The following is a 21,743-nucleotide window of genomic DNA, read 5'->3' as shown; positions in this document are numbered from 1 at the left end:
TGATAAGGTAGTAGATGAAATTCCAAGTATTTTAAGCTCAGGTCTCACTTGATTCCTATCATGACCCAAACTGGGACACTATGTTTTTCCTTATGCATAAGAAGACCCTAAATGTTTCATTGAAAATGTCTGAATGAGTTGCAGGGTTTCACTTGAGGCCACATTGTAAGGATCTTGTTCAAGGCTAAAATCAATGGAAATAACAACAGACCACAAAGTACTTAACTGTTTGCCTGGCTTAGATAGTATTATGTTGCTGGCAGGAAACAATCGTGCATATTTTTATTTGGTTCTCAGGAACTGTAATTGTAAAACAACTCTGGAGGTTTCACTCTTTGGTATCTGTCTGCCCGCTCCAAGATTGTTATGAAAAGCGACCCACCTGATCAACCTGCACTGCAGCATCCAGGTGTGGCACTTCAGCCTAACAGGGGGTTGGATCTGAAATGACAGGGGGGTGGGGGCTCTGGTTGAAGTGTCTTTACCTGCCTGCCTGTGTGACGCAGAGACCCAGAGGAGGCTCGACACAGCTCTGATCGGACGGCACTCACACATCTGACCAGCACACAGGTGAGAACTCAACATGGTGCAGGATGGACTTCAGACGAGTGGTGATTTCATGCTCTCTGACTGTGCAGGGCGAGGGCTCATTAAAAGTCAGAATTGCTTTCACTTTCTGTGCATAATGAATTTGACCTGGTTAATTGGTGCTGAATCTCCACTGAGAGTCGGCATATGAGATTAAAAGTGCAGGTCAAAATGTTAACAGGAGCTCAAAGGGGATACAGAGGAGGGGCAGAGAATGACAGGACACTGTGAACGCAGGTTATAATAGTTAGAAAACAGTAGATAGTGAAGAAGGAGTCTCTTTGCGAATACATACGTCTGTCAGGATTATGAACATTTGAAACATAAAACTTTAGTGAGCCCTAGCATGAGCATTAAAATTCTTACCGTAATATAAAACAGAACATGCTGCGGTTGTCCTGAGTGATCGGTTAACTAGCAATAAATACTTAGATGTCACATTTACAGTATGGGGGAGTTGATTCCCTGCAGAATGCAGAACAACAGGTTGTCTATGAGATGCTGAGTAATCAGTAAACGGGTATGAAGTCACTGGTATGGACCGCTGTGATAAAAGCTACTGTTCTACTAAGAGTCGTTTAAAAAACTAACCTGGAATAAATCTGAACTTTTTTCATCTGGAAATAATTTCATCAGGTGGAACATCTGAGAAAATATCAGCATCCATCATGTCTAAAGGTAAGTCACACTTAAACCTAATGTTTAATCCTTTTATCATATTAATTATGGTGTGTGATTATTCTTGGTACTCACCCTGTACTGACAGAAAGTGTGTGTGTTGTAGATGTTGACAGAGCTAGAGTTTTTCAAACCACCAGGGTGCGGACTCTACTGAAGAACGACGGCAGCTGGATCCAGAGATCCAAACAGCACAAGGAAGAACAAGACAAAGAAAGGTATCAGACACTAAGTTTTCATTTAAAGCAGTGATCTAAATAATCACATGGAAATGGTGCAAAGATGATTCAGTTGCTTGTTTGGTATCCTGGTTTTGTTGACATTCTGTGGTGTAGCGAGTGAAAGCCCCAAATTTACCACATCCTGTTCTGTCTTGCAGCACGGACGAGGCTGTGGTTGAGACCAAACCCAGTCCAGTCAGGCAGAAGTCATACGTCCTGTCCACAGCTCAGAAATTTGAGTGAGTGTCTATGATTGAATATTTAAAAGATGTGGATGATGTTCGTTAAAAGGACTAAAATATTACTGAAAGTGCGGATTGCCTACTAACAAACTGAAAATGAGGCTCAGGGGACTTAATAAAAAAAAAGACAAGATGCTCTACATAATGTCATATTAGTGAATAGCAGACTAACAATCAATCTTGACATTTCAGTGCAGAAGTGTGGCAGCAGGGTGTCTCCTCACTCTGCCAAAAATCACATGCCCACACAAAACGAGGCCTCAAATCAGAAACAATGGCAATAAAGTCAAAAGAAAGATCTCTTGTTCTCCCCAGTAGAATTTTCCGATTTCCAAACTGTGAAGTCTGGAACGCAGCATTTTCCGACCTTGACAAGAATAATTTCTGTGGAACACTACTTCCTTCTTGTACTCAGATTCAGCTACCCCGATTTCACCATCGCAAGCTGGAAATTATTACTAGGGAAGTTCTCGAGTTCCCAGTTGTGTGGAACGCAGCATAACACATCCATACAGATGGAGTGCAAAGGTTTGGCCAGCAGATGTCACTATTTTGACTCTATCAAACATAAAGAATCAAACGCTGAGAAACTGTGGAGCATTTTTAACACAACTGTTTCATAGTGATTCAGTGCTTCAGAAGATTACTGCACCAGTGGTAAATGAGGAAGCAATATCTGTGAAATGTAATTTTATAAGATGTATCTGAAGCAGGTGCATACTAAGTCTGACACTCCTCGCCACATACAATTTGGCTTATTTTTGGGGTTAAATTTAAACCGATTGATATTCAAATACTACACCCCAATCTGTAGCAGCTCCAGTGTTTCAAAAAATGTGTCGCTGAGCCACATTTTTAAAGGACGTGGTGGCCGTTTTTTTAAGTAAAACTGAAATCCCTCTTTGAATCTGTTGTCAGGGAGTAAAAACAAAACAGCCTCAGGCACACACATCACCATAAGTGATAATAACATACATAAACATGAAGTTATCCCTGGGCTGCTTTGTTGCCTCCATAAAGACTCACAGTACAGAGCAGGCTGACCTGTGCTTATTTATCTGCATCTGCACACATAATACCTGCTGGAGGCACGTGGGAACAGAGCTGCTGTTACACCTGCAGATTTGTCCTTCAGCGCCTGTAGGGTCCTTTTAGCCTCCTTTATATTATACATTTTATAGGCAGCCAATATATATGATTTACCAGCTATTGATTTTTAGTGTTTAAATGTGGTTTGTGGTCGTAAGCATGCACTGACTGTCAACACAGTAATTATAATTATTAATACAGGCTGTAGTGCTCCCTGCCGCGTATTGTTGCAGCTGTACCTATTGCATTGATATTACATCACCTGACTTGAGCATGACACACAGAGTACAACCCCCTTCAGTGAATTATTAAGCTTATGGACACATTTGTGAAGCAGCCATTGTTAGAAAACACCTTTATTCATGTTTATTTCTCCCCCTGAGATAATGTAGTGTTCATTCATCTGTGCAAATACAAAACATGACATATAAATGTATGCAGACGACCCTTCAGTCCTCAGTAGTACTTAATACTGAACATTCGTTTTATGAATGAATGACCCGACTACATCCACAATATTTATGCAGAGGAATAATAGATTTCCAGCTGAGTGAGTTTCAAAGACATGGTATCATTTTTTTTCACCCCTCTGATCTCCCGTGTTACACAGCATGCACCACAAGAGAGCGATCACTTTGTAACAAGTTTTGCTCCATGTAGACCTTCTTCTTGGATACTGGGCTTTAATAAATGAGGACATCAGTTCTAATGCTCAAACATCACACGGGGAAATGGCTTGTTTGATCAGCGCACTACAGAGTTCGAAAGCGAGCTCACAGCTAACACAGTGTAGACGAGCTCACCACTTCCTGCCAAAGATCCACTGAGAGGGAAATCAATCTGCATTCATACTGCCTGATGCTAGTTAGCTTAGTTAGCTGGCTGGCCGTTCATTACACACAAGACAGAGCTTAAGCTGATGTGTTGTACAGTAGTAGGTCTGATTCGTTAATAGCTTGTGAACCATATAAATTAAGAAACGTCTGCTTCCGACCCCTCCTCGCTGGTTTATGTAAGCAGTTTTTGTGTCATAGGAATTAGTTTCTGAGGGCCTGAAGAGGTAGAAATCTTTTTTTCTTATTTCTTTAGATTAAAATTTTTTTACTCATCCAACGAATCTGAGAGCAATGTTGAAAAGTAAATAACATCAGCAGCCCCCCTTCCTTCTGGCGTCTGCAGGGAGGCTGGGGAAGGTGACGCACGAAGCTCGAACAGGATTTAACCAGTATGTTTTCATTCATGTGTAGAGAATCTATTTCCTCGAAGGTAGTCACAGCTAACTGAGGAGTCTTGGGTCATACACGGTTAGGAGGAGGATCCATCAGCTGTGAGGTCTCCTACACTGTGCAGCCCCTGTGCCAATGTGGACAGGGAGACTCCGGCTGCTGAGCTCATGCTGTGCGACGGCAATAAATGTCCCTCATTGATGTCAAAGTGGTTCAGCGGGTAGATACCACATTTCCTAAAGCCTTCCTTCACAGTCCTGACGCCCTCCTCCTCCTCCACTACCTGATAAGTCCCTTTAAATACACCTGAGAACTCCTTCTTGCTGACTGCGAAGTGAGTGTCTGTGGCGCAACCGTCACCTATGAGTGCTGCAAACCGCTGCTTCAGGAGAAGAAAGAGACCTGCCTCGAGCGGCTGCAGGACGTGAGAGCAATGAGGCGGTAGGCAGAGGAGGATGACGTCCTCTTTACGAGCGGCTTCCACCACCTCCAGGTTCACGGGAGACTTGTGGCCGTCAAAAATCAGCAGCAGCGGACGCTCCTTTGGCGCACGCGGGAGGAAGTGTTTGAGGAACCATTTCTTGAAGAGGTCCGAGTTGATACACCCAGAGTCTGACCATCCGTAGAGGGCGTGAGGAGGCCCTTGTGTCTTGTAACAAACTCCTCCTGGATAGGCCTTTGAGTAGATGATAAATGGGGGAATGTCCTCTCCTGCTGCGCTAAAGCAAGCCAGGACAGAGATGTGGTCCCTCAAGCCTGGCGTTGGCTTGTAGCCCGGACTGGCAGATTTGGGGAGAATCACCCTCTTCCTGCCCAGCTGAAAGCCCGTCTCATTGCAGTTGAAGATCTGGTGAGGTTTGTCTCGGAGCCCTCGGGCATCTATGATGGTGCCCAGTAAATGGAAAAACTGATCCACGGCTTCCTTCCTCACACACACTGTCCTGCCTCGAACAACATTGTCTGCTGGCTGAATAGTGATGTTCTTTTCTTGCCGTTTCCTGAAATTGAGCCACCAGGTCTGGCCTAGCTTAGAGAACGCCACCCTCCGATGCTGCCGCTTATAAATGGACGAGGCGAAGGACACCAGCTGTTGCTTGGTCAGAGGGAATCCATGCTTTGACATGTATAACGAGAACTCCACCAGCAGCTCCTCGTCAGCAGATGTTATGAGCTGAGCTGGACCGCTGCGACTCCCCGGTGTCACCCTTCCGCTGACTCGGTCCCCCAGTGAAGATTTAGGGACTCCGAACTGCTTGGCAGCCTGTCTCACCGTGCACCTCCCCGACTTCACCTCGATCAGAGCACGCTCCATGGCCTCCTCCGTCCATTTCTTCTTTGTCTTCCTCCCAATTTTGTCTAGATGATTTCTTGATGGCATTATTTCTAGGATGACACAGTAACAGCAGATGTGAATAATGCATTAAACAAACAGACAACTAAAATCAGACATATTATAGAAAGTGAAATGAAATGTAGAAAAAAATCAATCTAATTAATGATATTTTTCACATGACTTTATAAAAATAAAATCTGTTCCAAAAGATTAAACTCTTTCATTACTTTTAATCCTCTGTGGTCCACACATTCACCTTGACAACAATGAACAGCAGACCGGCACACAGCTCTGCCAGGTCTTTTTTCCTGACTGGTAAGGGGATTACATCATTTCCTTATTTATAAGTGCAACAGTATCCCCTGCAGGAAAGTCATTTTAGGCCCCTTTTTCTAAATAACCCCTCAACAACTTGTGAAACAAAAAAGTGTAATTTATTCTACTTTTTGTCCAGGTAGAAGACACGAACCGACAGGACTCAATTACTGTCACACGAACAATTTTTATACTGTTTTATTTTATTCTATTTGTAAAATAAGAAAACTAGGTCTAGATGAAATATACCCTCCTTTCTGCATAGTCAATTTTTATTTGATAAACATTGAGTATACAGACTTTTTAAGATAATATTTCATATCTGTTGAACCTCAGATTATTTTTAACACTGCACCGTTTTTTCTCCCTACGCTGAGCACATAAGACGTCCTTTTTAAACTAGATTTTCTCACAAATTGTGACAATCTTTTTAGGCTTTATATCTATCCGGTAGCTTTCTAAAATTAAAAGTTGGGTACCAATGGATCATCAGTCGACAGGTATTAGCAATAATTAAGTTTTCTTTACTTCAGAGGAGGGATTTAGGCACCCTTGCACGTGGATACTAAAATTATATTATACCTGTATTTTCTTTTACAGTCAAAGCTCTCCTGAAGGGTTGCAAATGTGTAAAATACGCACTCACTTACTGGTCTCAGGGTGTCGACGTACTGATATTAAGTGAGGGCCAGAAGGGAACTCGTCCAGTGTTTGTTGTGATGCCGCGCACAGTATCGTCACTGTTTATAAACTGCAGTAATGTGAAGCCTGCTGGTTTTTAAGAATAAATTATACCTAAAACACGAACTAACTCGTGGTGTTTATCCCACAGCTACCGCTACATATCTGTAGAAAGTACAGAAAGTTAAAATCACGCGGTTACGTTTAAAATAACTGAACATATCTGCTTAACATGAAATAGCTAACACTGCTACATCACAAGCAAGTAGACAGCGGAAGTAATCCGGAAGCTAGGTGACGGTGTCTTCAAAATAAAAGTATTAAAGTTCCGGTTAACAAAATAAGTTTCCAACTCTGTGGACATATTCAGGTAGAATAAATAAATTGCGAACAAATGTTCAAATTAAATTAAACTTTTGCTTAACAATGACTAAATTGGGAGATTAAAAAAACCCAAGAAAAATAAAATTAAAGTTTTTCTTAAATATTATTTAATATCACATTGCAGGCATTTCCCCCCTTTTGGTTTGTTTCAGACCTTTTTTGAGTTGATGACATGTAATACCATCCTACCTACTTAGAATTGGTGCAAGGGATGTCAAACATTAGTGTAATTTTCCATGATTGATTGAGATGATTTTATGTATTACCATTTCTGAGGAGAACTCAGAAGACAAGTATATCTGTGAATCATTAGTTCTAATCCATTAATGAAAAGGTTTACTTGCTTTACTCTCAGTGCAAACAAGTGGACTGTGACCGCACAATCGATCCAGAGTTACATCATTATCAGGATGTTTTGTTACTGCATTATTGTATTATTGATTAATTTCTGTGCCTCATAAATTACCTGCCATAGTAATAGATTAGAGGCACAAAGTGGGAGTACACTGACGCAAGTACAACTGGCTCGATTCTGTTCAAAAACAGCTCCATAACCATACCTCAGTGTAACGTGTTTGGTGATATTTACATTATTAATAAGCATTTGTTGACATTTAAGGCCCTTTTTCTCAGCTTTACTTCATCAATCAATGTAGCTGGTCCCTTCTCATCACTCATCTTATGCTGGTGTGCTATATGTTTTATTTGTTCGTGCTCATCCTCTAATGCAGGACAGATTTTCTATGAATCATTTTCTGTGTAGGTGATAGATGAACCTCTCACCCTCCAAAAACAGAGACATTTTTTATTGAGTATTTGGCTTTGATGGTAATTTTGAGGAACAGTAGTTTAAAGCTGATGAAATCTGTCACCGCTTGAGAAAAATTAATTAGCGATAATTTGCCTCTGTTTTGTAGTCTGCTCTGAGGTTATAAACAAAAAGGTTCTTTTCAAGGTTGCCTTATATTCTTACACTGTCGATCAGTGAATGATCTGCTGAGCCCTCTCCAAAGACACAGTTTGTTCCATCTGAAGGGTGTGTATGTACTGAATCTTAAATACACATTATTTTGTGCACTGTTTGCACTGTATTGTATTTTCTGTATTTAACTTAAAATGTTTCAGAAGTGTTTAATTTCTATTGTGCACTGTGTGCTTCTTGTCTTTCCTATTTACTGCTTTGTAACACTGAAAATGTCCCCGTTGTGGGATCAATAGAGGTTAATCTATTCTATAAACAGTGCAAACTATGTGCAACTTTTCAACGCACTTCTTCAAATCCACCTTTTGTAGGGTTTGAGCATCTAATCCAAATATTGATGTATGTGATGTATATATTTTGCAAGTTCAATATTTTCTGTTCTTCATTCTAGCAATTCAGCTAATCAGGCAAACGCTGAAGTTTTTTCTCCTCGAAAAGAGGCTCAGCCTGAGGGATCAACAGCAGAGAGCACAGCTGATACAAAGTAAGTATATAAGAACATCTCTATATTGACTGTGACTGCGAGTAAATTCAGAGATGCTGAGCGCAGAGATTTTCCTTCATGGGTTTTTTGCATAGTTGGGAATAAGTAACTCCCTCTGTTACAGGCCCCAAGCAGCTGCAGAGCAACTGATCCAAAATGGCGAGGCACAAGTCGAAAAAGCAGTTACAGATATTGCTGCAGAAATCAAGGAAGAACATGCAGGTGCAGCGGTTGAGCAGATAAATGGAGAGCACATTGAATCAGCTGCTAAGGCCTCTGCAGTTCTAGTAGAGGAATGCATCCAAAATGGCGAGGCACAACTTGTTTCTTCATCAGATTCAGCTGAGCAACCGGCTGGTGATGCTAAAGTCTCTGCAGACGTTCATGTGGAAGATCTTGTTTCAGGAACCTCTGCTGCGGCCGCCAAAGAGGAGACTAAAGAGGTGGCTGATGCAACACCAGGAGAGGAGGCCGCTGTCAAAGGTAGTGTTGAAGCAGTGGCTGAGTTAGTGGCAGAATCTGCATCTGAATTGCCCTCCGCTGAAGTCCCTGTGGTGGTCGCAGTTGATCTCAAACCTCGAGAGGAACCTCCGACAGAACCAGAGCCAGCAACTGCAACAAACGTGGAGGATGCAGGAGTAGAATCAGCCGTACAACCCGCAGAGGAGTGCAGTCCTCCAGAGCAGGCTGCAGAAGAAGTTGTTAAAGCCGTAGCCGAGGTTGCGGTGGAATCGTCGCCAGAGAAGAGTGATGTGCCTGATGCTGCTGTCCAGGAGAGTGTTGAATCAGTCGCTAAGTTATTGGTAGAATCTGCAACTAAATCTGCTGCTGAAGCTGCAACAGAGGAGAGCTGTAAGAAGGGTACAGAGGAGGCTGCTGTGGAGACTGCTGAAGCTGTAGCTGAGGCTGTTGTGGAGCCATCGCCTGACAGGAGTGATGTGACTGATGCAACACCAGGAGAGGAGGCCGCTGTCAAAGGTACTGTTGAAGCAGTCGCTGACGTATTGGCAGAATCCGCATCTGAATTACCCACTCAAGCTGCTGCTGAAGCTGCTATAGAGGAGACTAAAGTAACTGCAGAAGTCCCTGTGGTTGTTGCAGTTGATCTCAAACCTCGAGAGGAACCTTCAACTGAACCAAAGCCAGCAAATATGACGAATGTGGAGGATGCAGGTGTAGAATCAGCCGTACAACCCGCAGAGGAGTGTCGTTTTCCAGAGCAGGCTGCAGAAGAAGTTGTTAAAGCCGTAGCCGAGGTTGCCGTGGAATCGTCGCCTGAAAAGACTGATGTGACTGATGTAACGCCAGTAGAGGAGGCCGCTGTCCAGGAAAGTGTTGAAGCAGCCGCTAAATTACTGGTAGAATCTGCACCTGAATCTGCTGCTGAAGCTGCTACAGAGGGGAGTTGTGAGAAAGATACAGAGGCGGTTGCTGTGGAGACTGTTGAAGCTGTAGCCGAGGCTGTTGTGGAGTCATCGCCTGATGCTGATGCAGCTGGAGAGGCGGCTGCTCTCCAAGAACGTGTGGATCCAGTCCCTGACTTAGTGGCTGATACTGTATCTGCATCGCCAACCGAAGCTGCTCCTGAAACCGCAGCCAGGTCTGTGGAGTGTGAAGTGGAGCCTGCAGCCCCAGCAGAGCCGCTTTTACAGACCACAGAGGTAGTTCAGTGTGAGGCCCAGGCTGTGGTCGAGCAAAGTGTCCAGCCGGCATCTGAGAGTGCAGCGGATCCCGTGGTGGACGCTGTTGAACCCGTTACAGCCTCAGATGCAGAAGCCGCTCAGGATACATTCACCTACAAACTCATCGAACTGACGGATGCATTAGATGTGGAGACACCCACAGCTGAAGCTGCTCCTGAACCTGTGGAGGATCCGAAACCAACCCTCACAGAGGAGACCAAACCGAACCAGGAGTCTGATGTGTAAGCCCTAATAGAAAGGAACCACATTTATTACTGTTTATATTCTTATTTTTCACTTATTCCTTCCTTATGACTTTTATTTTGTAGCTCTGAAGTGTTACAGAACTCAGCGGAGGAGCAACGATCCACGCAAACTGTGATTGTAACCAGGTAATATCTCACTTTAAAGAAGATTCTGCAGGTTAAACAAAGAATTTTAAATTAAAAAGTGGCACATTTTTATGCTGTAAATGCAAATTTCAACCACTAAGGTAACATCCTGTCTCTCTCCTGCAGAGAAATCAACCCTCTCTGTTCATTCTGCGACAAACTAATTGACGGAAACATAAGGATCTCCTTCAGTGAGCCTCTGGTGAAGTGCCACCCTGACTGTCTTAAGGTTTGTTCTTCTTCTCCTGTGAGGAAACATACTCTAAATGTGTGGTTGAATATTGAATCTGACAGCCTCTTGTCATTGCGTAATGTTAATATTGAGTGGTTTTTTTTCTGCAGTGTGGAGTGTGTGCAAAGGCCCTGGGAGATCTGCTGACCCCTATGTTTTTGCAAAACCAAGTGATCCAATGTGATGGCTGCTTTGCAAAAGCTCTCAAGACCTGAAGCCTAACTGGGACAAATATGTCATCAGAGAAGACCCAAAGCGTTCTGTGATTAATGTGTTGTTTGGACTGAGAAGCTCACCACTGCTGCCTTTACTCTGCTTTTCTATACTGAGAGGTTTTTTTTTAGGACACGTTGCATTGTCAGGGGGAACAAAATGTTTGACATGAAAAAGCTTTATTGCAACATTCTGTATACGTTTAAAATAAAAGCACGAGTTGCTGCTTCGGATTTAAATGGTTTAATCAGCCTTAATTTCAAAAGAGCACACACACACAGGAATCACCTGGAGGCACGTTATTGAAGCATCAACACCTCAGTAACATAAAAACAGCTTATTTTAAGCAGTAACCAAAAAAAACACCTCCAGGATAATGGATACCGACTTTGTTTCCCTCCTACGCTGTGGCATTGAAGCGAAGCAGAAATGCAGCGTGAGTGAATGCAAAGTACACGTATTATAAGTGAAAGCATAAAAGGGAAAGAGAGGATGCACCTCACCCTCAAACAGAACTTTGGTACATTGAGCTCCACTAGCTTTAGTTTGATGATGAGGCTGCAGCAAAATCACATTCATGCATCAGTAAACTCTGGGCGGAGGACACGCGGTTATGATATGCGAGCCGAGCTGTCAGCGCTCTTAATTATTCATGGGACGTCATGCATCACAATCTGACAACGGCATCAATGAAGCTTCACGAAAAATCAAACGAGAGAAACTTCCTGCAACAAGAGCAGCATGAACAACAAAGCCAAGAGAATCATCTGAGGAGAGGGTTTGCTGCTGGATCTGCTGGGTGTGAAATATCTTCATCTCTCTGTCTGTTGTTCATACAAAACAAGTGATGTCTGTTACAGGACACGTCTAAAGAAATACTATAGCAGGTGATCCAGGTTTGAAGGTTGCTGTTTCCCAGACGATGAAGGGAAATCTAGTGCTGCAGGTGTAGACTGTCCGTCACGTAGCCAGAGGACAGGCACGGCTGGGACGGAGGTGATGTGGTTAGCGGATCCCTTTCCTGCCCAGGAACCTCAACACGGCGTAGTTGTAGGTGGTGGCGATCATGTACAGGAACTGCACAGGGAGACATTCAGATGGAGGCGGGAAGAATAAAAAGGAAGGAATATATTTTTAAAATCCATTCATGGTCAGATCATAGACTGTAAAAAGATGGACAACATGACAGCTCCCTGAAAGCGAAGCCAAACCCTCTCTATCGCCCCCTGCTGACTGGCTGCAGTATAGGTCATAAAGCCCGCCTCCTCCATGTTAACAGATGGGACATGAGTCAAACTATAAAATCAAAATACACGTCAAATACATTTTTCTTCTGTCATTATAGTTAGCTCTTATCATGCTGATTTACATCCAAGTGTTCATTTTTCTGCCAAGTTTAGTTTTAATCAGTTATTTGATGCTGTAAAAAGGATGATTGACAGCTCTGTTGACAAATACGGCTCCTGCAGCCGGTCTGTTCCGGATTAGCAGAGTAGAGGAGAACGGCGAGAGAAAATGTAACTAAAACAATCACAACAGTCATTGAATTTTCCATATCTGTGAACGTCTGCTTCAGACCAACACAAAGAAGCTGCTCTGCTGTTAAATCCGCCATGTGTGCGGGATCTTTCCTGTTTTTTTTTCTCTAAGTTAAGTGTGTGTTGTTAAGTGTGGAAGTGGCTAAGGCAGCTCCACCTGCCGATCTCTACTGCGCAACTCTGGCTCCAAAAGACGTCACTCGCGCAAGATGGCAGCGCCCGCCACGGGGCTATTTTGGCTTCAATTTCATACAATGAGAGCAGATGGAGATGCGTCATCCATTTATATATACAGTCATCAACTATGAGGATTTTAAATAAAATGGTTTTCTGTGGTGTCAGTTTCATGCTCTGTGTTGCTACTATGTTAAATTGCCTCGTCCCTGTCAAATAAAAATTATTTTTTAAAGGGCCAGTTCATCCAAATAGGTCGTTTATGTTGGAGTAGTCCAATAAAACAAATCGACTGTAATACTGACTTTGATTGTGTTCCTGTTACTCGGGATAATCAACATACTCTGCTTTGAACGGTGTTGGTAGGAACTATTTCTTCAGGCTGAAGCAGATTCACTGAAAACTCTTCAGCTGAAAACTTTTCTAATGAAAATAAAATACTTTTTATATTTTCAGTGTTTAAGGCTTTCAGTGCCCCAAACTTTCCATTTCCATTAACTTTTATTGTTTGGGCTTGCAGCAATAATCTCAGAGACAAATATCTAAAACCTGGCCAACCCAAAAAACAAACTGCTAAATATTTAATGTCTTTCTGTAATTTCTGTAAACTGACCTTACAGCGTGAGGAGGCCTAAATGAAAAGTTTAATCCGACCAGAAAACAAGCACAATTTCAGTTGCTCACCAGTGCTAAGAGAGTGATCCCTGCTCCGGCAAATGCAGCGATGTACAAGTCATAGGTGACGTAGAACTGCAAGACAAGCACAAGTTAGTTTAATATTACTTCTCAGGATTAAACCAATCTTGTATGTTTGTGTCATTCCATTACAAACACACCCTCTAAATCAACCATCCATTCATAATAAAGAAGATATTTTAGATTGATTCTGCTCTCTGGTTTTCATGTGAGGTTGCTGACATGACAGACTAAACAGGATTCGTCGACTCACTTCGCTGGTTTTGCAAATAGACGCCAAGGTCATCCCACAAGCCTTCCCTGGCATGGCGTTCCACGGGAGCAGACCTTAAATGAAGACATGACGTAAGTATCTGTGACTGCTGCTGAATCACGATGACTTATGACACATTTCACTTCCAGCTCACACGCAACACATCAAGATAACAGGAGTAAATAAACCAAGATAAAGGTGTAGTTATCTCCATCATTTCACTCACAACCAGTTCTGCATCCTCTCCCCAATGACACGCGGGCACATTAGCATTCTCCTCAGGTGGACACGCGGTCAGTCATTACAGGAACAACTCACCGAACTGCCTGGCGTCCATGCAGATCCAGCCGTGTTGATTGATGCTGGGGGTTGTTTCGGCCAGGATGTTGACGTTGTGGCAGGTCTGCTCCATGTTGAACAAGAAGAAGACGGGGATGGCTGCGACGGCGAACACCGCCAGCCAGATGAAGGCCAAGATGTATGTCACTACGATGAACTGGTGAAAGAAGAAGTGCAGAGCGTTAGGTCAGGGAAGTGTGGTGCAGGAGCTCAGGTTTCAGTTTGATTAATATGGGGTCATTAAATCACATATTTTTGGCGATATGATTTATTTCATATGGTTATTTGTGCTGATATGAATGTAAATGAAAAGTAATTCATTTAATTCACCAGGCTCCAGAGCCTTTCAACTTCCAATAATGACATATTTATGCTGGTTTACAGTAACGTCTTGTTGACCTTTGTTCCACATTAGCCTTTATGCAGGTTTGAAACTAGAGACTTGAGACTCGTGCCATGTAAATCCACAGATTCACATTAAAGGCTTTAAAGAGAAGGTATAATGCTGTTTCGCATTTTAAGACATATATATAATGTTACAAAGTTGGATGTCCAGACTAAACGTGGGTGAAGTTTCAAATCTGTACGTAAAAGTATGTTGGAGTAATCCCCAGCTCAGTCTGCAGGCTGCTGTAAACGCCAGGTTCCGCACAGTTTTTTCTACATGCTGCACTTTGTGATGTCTCAGCAGGCTTTGGAGAGGTGGCCAATCAGAAGAAAGCGGGCTTGTAGGGGCGGGGTTTCTTAAAAGGACAGAGCTGACTGAGTCGTTTCAGGCAGAGGCTGTATGAGGGCCTGCACAGAGCAAATGAGTTTTTTTTAACTGTAAATGATGCTAAGCTACTCCACAGGTATCACATAGTGAAATATGAAGCTTGAAATATACCCCACCTTTAAATATCTAAGAACGATTTCCTCCACTGCTGCAGGCTTTAATTACCTTAATTTGAGTTAAAGATTCCTGTTTTTTTCCCTGATAGGATTCCAAACTGTGGGCCTAAAAATATTGTTTTAGATAAACTAAGTAAGTCGTCAAAAAATAGCATTAAACAATATTTTTCTGCAGCCTACGAGATAACCTAACACTTTGATTGATTTATCTCCCTGCTCTGTAAAGCGTAATGTACTAGGTTGAGAAAACAGCAGAGTTTTAGATGTTGTTTCATCGACCTTAAGGAACTGAAACAAGCCAGCATCCTAACAATAACCTGACGTCATGTCTCCCCTTGCTCCTCCCCCCTCCCCCCCGCTCTCACCGTCAGACTGAGGCAGCGGCCGCAGTGGGTGCTCCTGAATTCACCAAACGTCTGCTTGACGGCGCTGGTGGTGTAGAATCCCTCCGCCAGCAGCAGGATACCATAGAGGAAGAAAAATGATGCCAGGCCATAGATGACGTACTGGAAGTATTTGATACTGGGGAAGTTAGAAGAAGAAGGAGAAGTCAGGTCAAACAGGTCATTCGAGGTCAAAAATCACAATTTAGAGAGTTTACTGAAGCGTCAACTCACAAGGAGGCCATGACGGCAAAGTCCTGAACGTTGCGGGCGAAGTAAGTCTCGACCAGGACCTCGGTCTGGGTCAACGCTTCGTGCCCGCAGCCGCAAAATAACGCCATGCCGGCATAGCACAGCAGGGTGGCCACCAGGGACGGGTAGGGCACTGCCCCAATGCAGCGGATACAGCAATCATAACAACCTGAGGGGGCATAATACATCAGCACACAGGCGGCACACACCGCACATATAACCACACAGCACATCTACGCCACGGTGGGGGAGCTATGAAAGAGGCCTCGTTCTGTCTGCAAATCCATGAGCACACACCCAAAACCCCACCGACAGGCGAGAAGCAACAGAACAAAAAAAATAAAACAGCAGCGAAAACAGCGTTCCCAATAAAAGCGTCCAATCAAAAGCACTGACTTCACATCAATCTCATGCACTTGTTCCAGTGTAAGCAGCGCTGTTGAAGCAGGGAGCAAACATCCACAGTGTTAATAAATGCATTGGCAGAAATGGGATAGAGGAAAGCACCTAAGGCTTTGCAAAGCCAAGGCTGCCTGACCGGAAACATTTGCTGCTTCTGATCCTGTGCTCCACAACAAGAAAGATCCCAAAGCCAACCAGTGAAGCAGCCTAAAAGTTACTCCTACAGTGAAATAAGCCTCTCTGTGCTGATTTCATCCGTATGTGACAGCTCGTCTGCCTGTACCAACACCTCACAGCTAACTGTGCTCCTGCCCTCTGTCTCCAGCGGTCACAGGCGTCACCAGGCGAAAGTGAGAGATGGTGGCCTCAGGAAAGAGCTTCTCTTTGTGGCTGCGGATACAATATCCATTGTTTTTAGCCATGATTGGGGAGGAACAAAGGGAAGCGATGTCAAACAAACAAAGACCATAGTGCCACAATACACACACACACACACACAGTAGTAAGTGGTGGCAGAGGGGTCACCAGGACCGCCTCAACACCACTGGCAATGTCACTACTCAGGCCATCCTCCACCCACAGCTGGCTGAGCCTGGTACCACTGAGTGTCCATGCCAGCGGAGGGTGGGTTCAAGTGTTCAAAGAGTGGGTAGAAGCATAATGAACAGGGGGGGAATATCTTCACCACAACAACAACAACAACAACCAAAAATTTGAGTTATGTTGCTTCAAATTAAGAAATCCAAACTGTCTCGGTTCTTATAATTTCAGACGGATTTCAGCTGGAGGATCAGAGTTTGTGAGTTAAAGCTCCTGTGAGGAGTTTTTCACTGGTTATGAAACAGACTGAAATTAATTCTGATGACTCTATATGACCTACAAAAGCAAACCAGACCATCAGCGACAAGATTGATTATTTCTATATAGTTATTTTTAATGCCTAAAACCGCTGGCGGGGGGTAGGTGCCAGACGAAGCGATTAACTGCATGCTGCCTTTGTTTACATTTTCCAGGGCAAAAATTTAGTGATGCATATGACTGTTAAAGAAAGCAGGATGTGTTGTTTGTTAAAAACCACCACTTAAGCATGTACAGGACAAAATCAGCAAAGAGATAAGAGGTACGGCTTTGTCCACAGGGGGCGCCAAAATCAACATAAAACCGAAAGTTCCTCACAGGAGCTTTAAACAAACTGCTGCTAAAGTATAAATAGTAACAGCAGGAAGACTGCGAGAGCCCCGTAAATGAAAGTGTCTGAAGACGCCCACGCTTCAGCTGTTTCCTGCTGTAACAGTGGTTACACTGACAGAGTGATACAGGCCATCATAGCCCCCTTTTTGAATTCAGTACAAAAGGCAACATCACATTTAGAGACGATGCCAGATTGTCAATCAAGACTTGAGAAATGTGCGAAAGAAAGCCCACGTGTTGTCTGTGAGTGAGAAAAACTGGCTGCTAGAAGTCATTCGGGTCCACATTTCTCATGCAGATTTGCTAATTTATGCCTGCGACACATGTGGGAGTATCTGACCTCTTTCACATGAGTGACCTGGCATGGCCTTGGCATGATGAGACTGCCCATGTCTGTCTGAGTCCGATCTGCTTTATGGGTAAAAGAGGTTAATAAAGGGGGTAAAGAGGACGGCCTGCATCATTGAAAAGTAATAAATCCTGGCTGAGCCCTCGTGCTCTTTTCTTCTCAGTCTGCTGAAATCATCATTTTATGTTAAACTTGTCATATATTCGAGAAAAAAAAACAGGGCTAAAAAGGAATCAATCATCTGTGGAAATCAAAATAGTTTAACACAAGACTAAAGCAGCAAATCTCTCCCACAGTGCACATGGGCAACACTGTGTCTAAGGGCAGCACGGATATATTAAAGGCAACATTAGTAAGTTATTGAAATCCACATTTTCAAATCGCATTAATAATAAATGATAAGAGTTATTAAAAATTTGGAGCACTCACCCATGTCCAGAGAGAAGTGTTGGCCTTATTGAAGTTTTTGCTGTGTGTCTTTGTGACTCTGATATGAGGATATGAGAAGTTATTCCCCGCCACTCCTATATGAATCTGACTCGCGCTTTTGTCTCATCAACAATAGATAGACCACATCTCCCCGAGTCACATCTTAAAGTCACAAAGTCCCATTTCAGCTGCCAGTCATTATTTATAGAGGCATGGGAGCAGGATAGGGGACAGAGAGCAGCACACACACTCTAATATGAGTGTTTGTCTCGGTATTTAAGGATATTTTTAGATGTTCTGACACTTGTTGCTTCCTTTGAGTACAATAAAATATATGTTATATGTTAGAGAATTTTACATTCACACTTTATACAGTACATAAGCTATAAAGCGATTAAATATTAACACAGTTTGGCCAGTCTAAAATTGTTTATGCACAGTTTTATATGCATAATGCAGATTAAATCAACTTAATTTTATTAGTAACCAGAGATTTTTACACGTCCCCCTCAGACTGCGCAAATGAATTGCTGTGTTGCATTTCATTAATTAATCTGTTCATCATCAACATGCATATGTTGTCCGTCTGCACACACTCATGCTAGATGTCAGCAAGATACAATGCACCTGTCTGAGCGGCATCTTCAGAAACCGGGCAGAGATAAGAGTAGACAGACAAAAGAGTGAAATAAAGCCAGTCGGCAGTGACTGACATGGATGAAGTTGACTAACAAGGGTGACATTGACGGTCGGGTCCAGCTGCTGCCCTCCTTCCCTCCCTCCCTCATGTTTGACCCAGTTGATGTCAAAGCTGGGTTCAGTACAAAGGAGCCAGTGTGGAGCAGGAGCAGAAAACACCATGCAATCCCTTTTTTTTTTTTTATGGAGAAGACCCTCGTCCTATTTTTGTTCACATTTTAGGCCCATGTTAAACTGAAAAGACATTCATTAATTCTATGAAATGTTAGCAATATTTGAACCAGTTTATACATGTTGCCATCTAACCGCCTTTACCACAAATTCTTCCATGTAACAATTTAGTTCCCTCAACAATCCGGACGTTTGAGACGCGGACCTCTTGTTAAACAAGAAACAAGCCTCACAGATTGGAAAATTGTTTGGTTTGCGTTTACAGTCGGTTGCCTTTTGTCTCTTAAAAACACAAAGCAATAACAGATCAAGTAATTAGTATGTGGAAAGGATTAATGACATCAGCTTTGTCAAGCAGAGAGTGAAGAGCAAAGAGGAGCGATGCCTTTGAAATCTCAGAGAAAACCGTGCGAGAGAGAGAATCAGAAAGAGAGGAGAGGCATTAATTAACCTCTGTGCTGTATGCGAGAGCTCAGAATGGTTGTCAGCTTTACTTGAGAGATGTAAATTAGCAATAATGTTGACTATCAAAGGAGGGGATTAGGTAGGAGGACAAGTTTTAGAGGCTGGCTTTAGCTTGGCAGACATGAAGAGAGCAATTCATTCATTTATGAATAAAGCATATTCCACAAGAGCTGATGCAGATGGAGGTCGGGGATGTGAGCAGCTCGGATGATGAATTATTGGGTAACACTTAATACAGCCGCCTAAAAGTCATTAGTAAATGCATGAACTGATTTTGAACCAACATATTACTCTCCAAGCTTTCAGGAGAGCTGCAAATGCTATTAGGATGCATATATCTATATGTGTGTTGCATAATCAGATGGTGCCTATATCATAATCAGTGCCATGGACAGCACTCACTGCATTGTTAATGTACTATATATCAATGCACTGTACAGTATATATGTGTAATGTAGCAGGGTGCTCTATCTTTGAGTCATTTTTAGAATTGTTTGCCATGCGATAGATACACACGCCAATATTTGCGCATTGAAAGCGCTAATGTGCATGTGTTTAAATAGGGGAGGACGGGGGGGGGTGTAAAAATATTTGCACCACCTTCTATCCCTGTTATGCTAATGTGCGGTATGTTATCTTGTGACAAAATGAACAAACAGGCATCAAGTAAATAAACAAACAAGCACTTGGAGGACAAAGACACATCAGGCTCAGTCAGGAGGGATGTCAGTGGCAATGACCTCCCGCAGTGAGGGTCTAAATTATTTGTTTTAACGCATGACGGATTAAAAAGGAAGGCTGAGCTGTTTCCCAACAGGGTGTTTATTTGCACGTTTGATTGCTTTTCATGATAATCTGAGACTATGCTGGCGTGTGTGAAGCCTGGGGAAACTGCCACCAGGCACCGTGTCCGAACCTTTTCAGAGATTAACCCTCAAACTCCAGCAGGAGCAGAGCTTCAGCAGCTAGAGGCACATTAACATAAGATGGAAAAAGAGGACTGTAGTGTTGCTGGAGGTTGTTCGTAAAGTTATATAAGCAAGAAGAGCAAATCAATAAGTCAACAGCCGTCACATACAGAAATGATAGCCTTATTGGTAAAACATATAGTTATACTTCTATACAGTAATCAGGAAGTTAGCAAATTGCCTCAGTTACACACCATTATACCATAAAAAGGAAGCTAACATTAGCTTACAAAAGCTATTAGCGAGGCTACCAGTTATGCCTAAATAAGGTTGTTGTGTGAAAACCATTCAGGAATTTAATGTTATGAATTCATACTTATTCTCAAAAGCTAGCACAAACATTATCAACTATACTTGTTAGCACAAAGTGCGGTTGAAGATTCAAGTGAGTTTGCTAGCCGCTACAGTATGCTAGTAGAGGCTAGTGCAGCCTAAAGTAGCTAGTCTGACTCAGAGATGAAGAGCAGGCTACACACATCTAAGCTAACTTCTTTCTGACTCCCCACAAACAGAAAATGGCCACGGTCGGAGGCATTATATTTTTTGGGTTCGCTGCTATCCCTTCTGTCCATTCAATTTCAGGGTTCCCTTTCATACTGGAAAAACTGAAAAATCTTCTTTTCTTCTGGAAAATGATTTTACTAGGCTTAATTTAATAGGCTATCTGTTAGAGCCCCACAAAACGGATAGCATTTCCATTTAAAAGATAAAAGTATTGTTCAAATCACATCATGTGGGAGCAGTATGCAAGTTGTGTACAACACAACTGAAGTGGCAGAATAATGTGAGTTATGTTATCCAGCAAATGTAAATTTGAGTGAATTGGTTAGCATGTTTGGTGAGTTGCTAAAGTTATTATGCTCGCTATTTCATTTTGCCTTCCAATGTTTAAGGTTTGTTTTTTGTACTAAACTCAGCTAGACCCAGTGGTTACAAATGTGTGTTGGGCAATGCTGAGAGGCTTAAGACTAATGATCAATGGGAAGCCAAAACTATGAACTGGAGCCAAACTGTATGTGAGTCATACAGCAGCTTTACTGGAAAACAGCACTTTTGTAAAGGCAAAAAGGACCAAACATTGTGTCTTGCCAAGAATGGAGCACAAAGTGCTTTCCAAAAGAAGCACAATAAAATACAATGATTGAATACTGCACAAAAAAAAAATCACACTTCCACAGAGAGGAACATATAAGAGTATTTCCTGGTTCCTGTCTTTCATATTAGCTAGATCATCACTGAAAAATCCTGGAAAATTATCTCTGAATTAATCTCTGAACCCTGCATTTTTCATGAACAAAGTATCTTTGGAATTCCTCCAATTATTTTCTCCGAATTTGGTTCTTGGACTCAAGGATGAACTGATTCAATTTTGGTAATCAAAGGTCAAAGGTCACTTTGACCTCTCATCCGTTCAATTTTTGAGAACGTCAAATCTCAGGAGCGACTGAAGTAGATTTCATTACATGTTGCACAAAAATCCACTTGGAATTAGAGTCTGGTTCTCAAAGGTCAAATGTCACTCTGACCTTATTTGGCCACTTTTGGCCAAAACTCGAGAATTCAGACACTAGTTATTAAAAAATTTCACATAAATTGATACAATTTTTTACCCCAAAGGTCAACTCCACCATGGCAATAAAATGTTCTGGAGTATTATTAAAGGCTGTAACTCAGGAACTTTACTTGTATAAGTTTGTGAACACATACAGAACTTTGACTATGGGGGCGCTGGTTTAGCTCAGTTGGTAGAGCAGGCGCCCCATAAACAGAGCCTGCAGTCCTCGGCGCACTGATTGCAGGT

The 21,743-nt window shown here is 42.6% G+C and overlaps 3 protein-coding genes across 5 annotated transcripts; 1 reads left to right on the top strand and 2 right to left on the bottom strand.

The window, feature by feature from the left end:
* The first annotated feature begins 494 nt into the window (after positions 1 to 494).
* LOC138595915 (fibrous sheath CABYR-binding protein) lies at positions 495 to 10,975 on the top strand. Its single transcript, XM_069667429.1, has 9 exons — positions 495 to 570; positions 1,225 to 1,266; positions 1,373 to 1,484; positions 1,646 to 1,726; positions 8,131 to 8,223; positions 8,348 to 10,147; positions 10,235 to 10,297; positions 10,424 to 10,526; positions 10,640 to 10,975. Exons 2-9 carry the CDS (start codon positions 1,257 to 1,259, stop codon positions 10,742 to 10,744), a joined length of 2,367 nt encoding a protein of 788 aa, XP_069523530.1. The 5' UTR covers positions 495 to 570; positions 1,225 to 1,256; the 3' UTR covers positions 10,745 to 10,975.
* Positions 3,179 to 6,647, bottom strand: LOC138595921 (uncharacterized). Its single transcript, XM_069667444.1, has 2 exons — positions 6,343 to 6,647; positions 3,179 to 5,427 (listed from the first exon to the last, which is right to left on the bottom strand). The coding sequence occupies exon 2, from the start codon at positions 5,420 to 5,422 to the stop codon at positions 4,124 to 4,126; it is 1,299 nt and encodes a 432-aa protein (XP_069523545.1). The 5' UTR covers positions 5,423 to 5,427; positions 6,343 to 6,647; the 3' UTR covers positions 3,179 to 4,123.
* plp1b (proteolipid protein 1b) lies at positions 10,970 to 17,732 on the bottom strand. Of its 3 annotated transcripts, none has more exons than XM_069667472.1 (7): positions 17,640 to 17,732; positions 15,251 to 15,437; positions 14,999 to 15,155; positions 13,722 to 13,899; positions 13,404 to 13,477; positions 13,139 to 13,204; positions 10,970 to 11,819 (listed from the first exon to the last, which is right to left on the bottom strand). In XM_069667472.1, exons 1-7 carry the CDS (start codon positions 17,641 to 17,643, stop codon positions 11,748 to 11,750), a joined length of 738 nt encoding a protein of 245 aa, XP_069523573.1. In that variant the 5' UTR covers positions 17,644 to 17,732; the 3' UTR covers positions 10,970 to 11,747. The 3 variants fall into 3 exon arrangements, with proteins under 3 accessions (XP_069523573.1, XP_069523566.1, XP_069523556.1); XM_069667465.1 differs by lacking the exon at positions 17,640 to 17,732 and adding an exon at positions 17,202 to 17,270; XM_069667455.1 differs by lacking the exon at positions 17,640 to 17,732 and adding an exon at positions 15,776 to 15,975.
* Positions 17,733 to 21,743: the final 4,011 nt, after the last annotated feature.

This window comes from Semicossyphus pulcher, unplaced genomic scaffold (assembly GCF_022749685.1).
Source record: "Semicossyphus pulcher isolate SPU_LCO1_2020_fin unplaced genomic scaffold, fSemPul1.0.p SCAF_10, whole genome shotgun sequence".
In the NCBI taxonomy this organism is placed as follows: Eukaryota; Metazoa; Chordata; class Actinopteri; order Labriformes; family Labridae; genus Semicossyphus; species Semicossyphus pulcher.
Note: the sequence above shows the minus strand (reverse complement) of the source record. Positions and strands in the feature narration are given on the sequence as shown.

Bases quoted from the DNA above. Each gene is read 5' to 3' on its own strand.
- LOC138595921 (XM_069667444.1), bottom strand. From the start codon at position 5,422: ATGCCATCAAGAAATCATCTAGACAAAATTGGGAGGAAGACAAAGAAG.
- plp1b (XM_069667455.1), bottom strand. From the start codon at position 15,815: ATGTTTCCGGTCAGGCAGCCTTGGCTTTGCAAAGCCTTAG. The intron at 15,438-15,775 runs GTGCTTTCCTCT...ATGCCCCCTCAG, and splicing joins TTGGCTTTGCAAAGCCTTAG to GTTGTTATGATTGCTGTATC. The intron at 13,205-13,403 runs GTGAGTCGACGA...CTTGTCTTGCAG, and splicing joins CTATTTGCAAAACCAGCGAA to TTCTACGTCACCTATGACTT.
- LOC138595915 (XM_069667429.1), top strand. The intron at 1,485-1,645 runs GTATCAGACACT...TCTGTCTTGCAG, and splicing joins GAAGAACAAGACAAAGAAAG to CACGGACGAGGCTGTGGTTG. The intron at 1,727-8,130 runs GTGAGTGTCTAT...TCTTCATTCTAG, and splicing joins TCCACAGCTCAGAAATTTGA to CAATTCAGCTAATCAGGCAA.